Here is a 7,275-nt window from a genome sequence, read left to right as displayed (position 1 = left end):
TCAGTTTTCATTCCAATCCCAAAGAAAGGGAATGCCAAAGAATGCTCAAACTATCACACCAATTGCACTCATCTCACATGCTAGTAAAGTAATGCTCAAAATTCTCCAAGCCAGGCTCCAGCAATATGTGAACCGTGAAATTCCAGATGTTCAACCTGGTTTTAGAAAAGGCAGAGGAACCAGAGATCAAATTTCCAACATCCCCTGGATCATTGAAAAGGCAAGAGAGTTCCAGAAATACATCTATGTCTGCTTTATTGACTATGCCAAAGCCTTTGACTGTGTGGATCACAATAAACTGTGGAAAATTCTGAAAGAGGTGGGAATACCAGACCACCAAACCTACCTCTTGAGAAATCTATATGCAGGTCAGGAAGCAACAGTTAGAACTGGACATGAAACAACAGACTCGTTCCAAATAGGGAAAGGAGTACGTCAAGGCTGTATACTGTCACCCTGCTCATTTAACTTCTATGCAGAGTACATCATGGGGAATGTTGGGCTGGATGAAGGACAAGCTGAAATCAAGATTGCTGGGAGAAATATCAATAACCTCAGATATGCAGATGACACCACCCTTATGGCAGAAATCGAAGAACTAAAGAGCCTCTTGTTGAAAGTGAAAGAGGACAGTGAAAAAGTTGGTTTAAAACTCAACATTCAGAAAACTACTATCACTGCATCTGGTCCCATCACTTCATGGCAAATAGATGGCAAAACAGTGGAAACAAGTGGCAGACTTTATTTTTTCCGGCTCCAGAAATCACTACAGATGGTGACTGCAGCCATGACATTAAAAGACGCTTACCTCTTGGAAGCAAAGTTATGACAAATCTAGACAGCATATTAAAAAGCAGAGACATTACTTTGCCAACAAAGTTCCATCTAGTTAAGGCTTTGATTTTTCCAATAGTCACGTATGGATGTGACAGTTGGACTGTGAAGAAAGCTGAATGCCAAAGAATTTATGCTTTTAAACTGTGGTTCTCGAGAAGGCTCTTGAGAGTCCCTTGGACTGCACAGAGATCCAACAAGTCTGTCCTAAAGGAAATTAGTCCTGAATATTCATTGGAAGGACTGGTGTTGAAGCTGAAACTCCAATATTTTGGCCACCTGATGCGAAGAACTGACTCACTTTTAAAGACCCTGATGCTGGGAAAGATAGAAGGCAGGAGGAGAAGGGGAAGACCGAGGATGGCATTACTGACTCAATGGACATGAATCTGAGTAAACCCGGGAGTTGGTGATGGACAGGGAGGCCTAGCATGCTGCAGTCCATGGGGTCGCAAAGATTAGGACACGACTGAGCAACTGAAGGACTGAACTGAACTGAGCTTCAAGGCTGAGGAGGAACCCTCTGGCTCAGGCCGCTGGGGGACCCGCCTTTGTGCCCCTCCTCCCTGCCTGGCAGGCGGGGGAGCGGCTGGTTCCCAGGCTGCCTCTTGCAGGGGGTTTCCAGTTAAGGCACTGATGGAGCCACAGTATTACCCGGGCAGGGCTCCAATGGAGGCTTTTTCTTTCGCAAGAACCGCCCACACACACACACACACACACACACACACACACACACAGACACGCACACACTGTCTCTGTCTCTCGCTTGCTCGCTCGCTGGCGCAGGCGCACTCTCTCTCTCCCCGGGGACTCTGCTTTTCCCTCCTATAAACTCTCCCAGCAGTCCTGCTCCGGAGGAAGCCCCACCCTCTGTTGAGACCTGCCTTAAATTCCCGCTCCCGCAACTCTGCTCCGCAGTCCCAACCTCCGGCTTCAGGAAGTGGATCCTGCAGACTCTTGTAAGTAAACGTCCCCCCGCCCGCCCCATCTCCAGGGTACCGAGACCCGCCGTGGCGCAGCGTTTGCCCGGCGCTGGCCCTCTCCTAATGCTGGGTAACCGCTGAGTCTTGCACTCAGAGGAAACTTGAAAGCAGGATGTCCCGGCCATGTTCCTGGCCCCTGCAGGTTCTTAGAGATCGCAGACGGCTGCCTTAGAGAAGGGCATGGCCTGGCAGCATTTTGGGTGCAGGCGTAGCCCCCTGCACCGGGGAGGGGGCTAGCTAGGAACTTGCGGGACAGCAAAAGTGGCAGGAGTTTAACGCCCGCGTGTGGGCAAGGCGAGGAGGTGGGATCCGGGGGTGAGTGATCCTGGACCCCATTCTCTGGCGGGTGGGACTTCTCATGATCCTCGCCTGTGTCTGTGGTCGTCCCCCTTCCAGGGGTGCTTCCGGACTTAGGGCGAGTCCAAAATTCTCAGCGGCGGCCTTTTTGGAGGGGGCAGACAATTAGGAACAGTAAGGTTGCGGCTCGAACCACCTCCATCGCTCCAAGCAAAATACTCTGACCCGAGCTCGGGGTCACTTGAATTCTCTCCTCTTGGCCTTGGGTGCAGGCAGATTTACCCTTGATTTCTTCTTTGCTGCCAAAGAAAACGCGCGAAGTAATTAGCCTCCAACTAATAAAAAAAAAAGAAAAAGAAAAAATAATAAAAAAAAAAAAAAAAAAAGAAAAGAAAAAAAAAAGAAAATGAGGCTGAGCAGCATCGCCACCCAGTGGTTGTTAGGTGTTTTGGAGACTGCTTGTCTTAGAAGGCAGCGCTCTATCTGAAAGATGTGCATGGACTTCTAGTAGGTTCTTTATGTTTGATGCTTTTTCTTAGAATTCTCTTCATATGAGGAGAGAAATGAAATATTTGCAATCCAGGTATCTGTTCACTTCCTAAGGAAGCCTTAGCAGTGGCTACGACAAATCTGTGTGGGTTAACATTGTTACTTTGCCTTGGAGATGTCTAAGGCAGACTCAACTGCCTTAGAAACTGGTGTTGAAGCTGAAACCCCAGTATTTTGACCACCTGATTCGAAGAACTGACTGTAAAGACCCTGATGCTGGGAAAGGAGGCGAAAGGGAAGACCAGATTTCTATTGAACACCAGATTTCTAAGGCAGTGTTCCTCATCGGTACACTATGCGCTGGCAATGATAATAATACCCCTCTTACAGGGAAGTTAGGAGGGTAAAATGAAATAAGTATGCCTTGCTTAGCACAGCATCAGGAACAGTGAATACTAAATAAACACGATTGAGGTTAAATGATAAAGTTGATGATGGGTAAACCCTCTGTTCGCCTTTGGGCAACCCTCAGGAAACCATAAGAAATCAGTCACATCATGACATTGACTACATGTTTACTGTATTCTAGGAGCTTCAGAATGGTTCATGGTAAGAGATGGACCCTGAAGAAACACTTTGTAGGTCTCCCTACTAATAGTGACTTTGAACTGAAGAAAGTTGAACTCCCACCCTTAAAAGATGGAGGTAAGTCATACTCATGAGATTTAAGTTGGAAGAGACTGTATCGGTTCACTTTTGCTGAATAACAAACCACCCCAACATTTAGAGACTTAAAACAATCATTTACTAGATCACGATTCTGTGGGTTGGCAGTTTAGGCAGGATTAAGTTGGCAAGCATTCTGTAGATCTTATCTGGGCTAAATGGTTCCTTCAGGATGGGACTCACATGTCATGTTAACTGGCTTTCTGCTGAGGGTGTGCTTCTCAGTTCTCCTCTTTGTGGCCTTTCTAACATGCTGGTTTGAGCTCTTTGGTTTTTTTTTTTTTTTCCCCCTGTGATTTCATCAATCTAGAGCAGCAGGAATTGGCAAGCTCCAATATGCAAAGACTGTTTGCTAATATGCTGTTCATCAAAGTAAGTCACATAGCTAAGCCCAAAGTATAGCCATAGACTTCTTTTTCCTTTTTAAGATTTTTTTAAAATGTGGACCATTTTTTTCAGCCTTTATTGAATTTGTTACAATAATGCTTCTGTTTTATGCTTTGGTTTTTTTTGGCCAAGAGGCATGTGGGATCTTAGCTCCCTGACCAGGGACCGAACCTGCACCCCCTGCACTGGAAGGTGAAGTCTTAACCTCTGGACCGCCAGGGAGGTCCCACTGTAGACTTTTTGGAGGGAGGATGGCAAAGATGCTCCCACACAGGGATGGGTAGTATCTGTGGCCCTTTCACAACTACCGCAGAGACCTTTCCAAGGTTGTCTCTGTGATGCCTCGATGTCACGTTGGAGGATCCCTCTTCTTTCTTTGATGATTGCAACCCATGCCTGGGGGCATGATTCTTCCTGACTTTGGCCAGCCACAGGGGAGGATTTCCTCTCTGATCCAGTGAGTTCCACCATAACAGTGGGACTGCACCGCTTAGCAGCTGCTTGCAGAGAGACTATCCCTGGAGCAAACCAGGAGCGGAAAGCTGCTTCCCTGAGGGGCCTCCCATCCCCTTGGGGGAACTGGAGAGATGAGGCAAGCCTGAGGAAGTTGAAGGGGCAGAAATGGCAAGGCACCCCATTGCGTGTTTGGAGGTGAGCTTTGCAAAGCATCTGCTAAGGGCTGTTTTCAGGTACGTAAGCTTTGAGTAACAGGCATGCAATTAACTAACACTGGTTACTGTTATCCATCCATCTAAGTCGCCATAGCCCAAACCCAGAATCAAAATTCCAGAGGATGGGTGCATGAGAGTCACTCCAGAAAAATGCATGCATTGTAAAATACTAATGGGCTGATAATAAAACCCTATGTGAGCCCTGTGGCATAGCAGTTACAAATGTGGCCCTGGGCAAGATACTTAACCTAAGCTTTAATAAAATGGAAACAATAATTGTTCAGAACATCATAGGAAATAATCTATGTAGAGCATGAAGTGAACGCTGAGTACATAGACATAAGAGAAAGCCCAAGGAGTGCCAAGCTCCGGAATCTTGGCTGCTGTCTGGCGGGGCTGCGGCTGCGTGGGCACCCGTGCGCGGCTCGGGGGAGCCTTCGTGGGGGCCGTCTCTATCCGCCGCTCCCCAACCTGAAGCTCGGTACCTATGGGACACCGGGCAGGTCTGCGCTGGTGCTCCAGGCCAAGGGCTGACATGAAGACTGGTGCAATAATCGATAATCGCAGCGGCGCCGGGGCGGGGAGAGGCGCGGCCCCTAGAGCTTAGAGCTCGCTGAAGCCAGCTGGGCGGCTCGAGGGACAGGCGGGGCGCTGTGTAATGTTCCAGCTGGGAAAGGCTTTACGTGGCTTGTCGGAACCGCATTTGTGGTTTCTTAGACAGTGAAGAAAGTGAAAACAGTGGGAAATTTTTTCCGAGGTACTTCATACTGGATCCCAGAGAAGAGAGTTGTGTTTGGTACACAGATCATCCACAGAACCTGCTTTCTGGATCCATCAGCTCTGTTGGAGTCATTAAAGTTACCCACATTTCAAAGGTCAACGATGCAACTAAGCAAAGGCCAAAGGCTGAGTTCTGTTTTGTTGTGAATGCAGGGAGGAGAAAATATTTCCTACAAGTCAGTGATCAGCAGGATCTAGTAGAATGAGTAAATGTGGTGAACAAAGCTATAAAAAGTACAGTACCAAAACGAGGTATTAATATTTTTCTTTTTTTAAATTTATTTTTAATTGGAGGGTAAGTTCTTTACAATGTCATGTTGGTTTTTGCTGTACAGTAATGTGGATCAGCTATTTGTTGTTTACTTGCTAAGTCCTGTCTGGCTGTTTTTGACCCCATGGACTGTAGCCCATCAGGCTCCTCTATGAGATTTCCCTGGCAGGAATACTGGAGTGGGTTGCTGTTTTCTTCTCCAGGGGGTCTTTCCGACCCGGGGACTGAACAGCACATCTCCTGCACTGGTGCACGGATTCTTTACCACTGAGCCACAAAGTATACATATATCCCCTCCTTCTTGAGCTTCTCTCCCATCCAGCTGCCCATCACAGCCTCATTCTGATAACCCAAGTCTTCAAGGTGAATGTGAAAGAAGCAAATGTCTTACAGAACTGACATTGCTGGTGGTGTGCCCACTGTTACCCCAACTCAGCAAAAAGAAGTAAACGAATGTGGTGAAACTATTGACCGAAATAAGGTGAAGTGGTCACAAAGCCATCTTCCTTGCTTTACTCCCAAACTGCCTTCAGACAGTGCAGTGATCAAAGCTGGTTATTGTGTCGAACAAGGAGCAGTGATGAAAAACTGAAAGAGAAGATATTTTCAGTTGGATGGAGACACAATAGCCTACTTCAAATCTGAACTGGAAAAGGAACCTCTCTGCGTACAGCCACTTAAAGAGCTTCATCAAGTCCAGGAATGTCAGCAAAGTGACATGATGATGAGAGACACCCTCTTTGAGACTGTAACATCGTCTGGAACTTTCTATGTGCAGGCTGATGGCACAGTTGGATTCAAGCAGTTTTGGGTGCCGTTTTAGCGCTGCAGGACCTGCAGATCTGCATCTTCTATGCCGCAGGAAGAAGGCTGTGAAGTCTGTGTATACAGAAGAGCATTCCAACAGTCCTTCCGAATCGAAACATGCACTCCATTCTGCCAGCCCTGCAGCAGCCACGCCACATTCCACAGCCTCTCGAAGCAACCCTTTGGAGGGAGGATTTTATGAATCTCTTGCCAAGGTCAAGCCAGGGAACTTCAAAGGCTTGAGTGTCTTTTCCAAGAGAGCCAGATTCCACAGTGACTGAAGAAGCTCTGCTAAAACTTCAAAGTGAAAATGGCCCTCGGGAACAAGTTTGTGACCCTGTGGACTTGGAGGACATGAGCCTTCCTGTCAGTGATGTGTATGTAAGGTGGAAATACATGGAGCCTGACCTGCCTCATCAGCCCTGGGTGTTCTTTCACAAGGCTTCTTGCCAGTGATAAAGGGGAAATGGGTATTAATGCATATAGTATCCTGTGTCCTTGCTGTCCTCTCTTACAAGCTGGTAAGCCAAGAACAAAATGGGTTTAAAAAAGGCAGAGGAACCAGAGATCAAATTGCCCACATTTGTTGGGTCATAGAGAAAGCAAGGGAATTCCAGAAAAACATCTACTTCTGCTTCATTGACTACACTAAAGCCTTTAACTGTGTGGATCACAACAATCTGTGGAAAATTCTTAAAGAGATGGGAATACCAGGACCAGCTTACCTGTCTCCTGAGAAACCTGTATGCAGGTCAAGAAGCAACAGTTAGAACTTTACATGGAACAACTGACTGGTTCAAAATTGGGAAAGGAGTATGAACAAGGCTGTATTGTCAGCCGTTTATTTAACTTCTATGGAGAGTACATCATGTGAAATGCCAGGCTGGATGAGTTACAAGCTGGAATCAAGATTGCTGGGGGAAATATCAACAACCTCAGATATGCAGATGATACCACTCTAATGGCAGAAAGCAAAGAGGAACTAAAGAGTCTCTTGATGAGGGTGAAAAAGGAGAGTGAAACATCTGGC

General features: G+C 46.9%; 1 protein-coding gene and 1 pseudogene across 1 annotated transcript in view; both read left to right on the top strand.

The window, feature by feature from the left end:
- Positions 1–1,591: 1,591 nt before the first annotated feature.
- PTGR1 (prostaglandin reductase 1) overlaps positions 1,592–7,275 on the top strand; it is a 29,381-nt gene continuing 23,697 nt past the window's right edge. The window contains exons 1-2 of the mRNA XM_065947370.1: positions 1,592–1,793; positions 3,193–3,308. Coding sequence (XP_065803442.1) covers positions 3,203–3,308 — 106 coding nt within the window. The 5' untranslated portion in view covers positions 1,592–1,793; positions 3,193–3,202. The remainder of the gene's footprint in view (positions 1,794–3,192; positions 3,309–7,275) is intronic.
- LOC136176861 (pleckstrin homology domain-containing family A member 1-like) lies at positions 4,338–6,817 on the top strand (annotated as a pseudogene).

The sequence above is a fragment of the Muntiacus reevesi genome, chromosome 10 (genome assembly GCF_963930625.1).
Source record: "Muntiacus reevesi chromosome 10, mMunRee1.1, whole genome shotgun sequence".
Lineage (NCBI taxonomy): Eukaryota > Metazoa > Chordata > Mammalia > Artiodactyla > Cervidae > Muntiacus > Muntiacus reevesi.
This window is presented reverse-complemented; position numbering and strand designations above follow the sequence as displayed.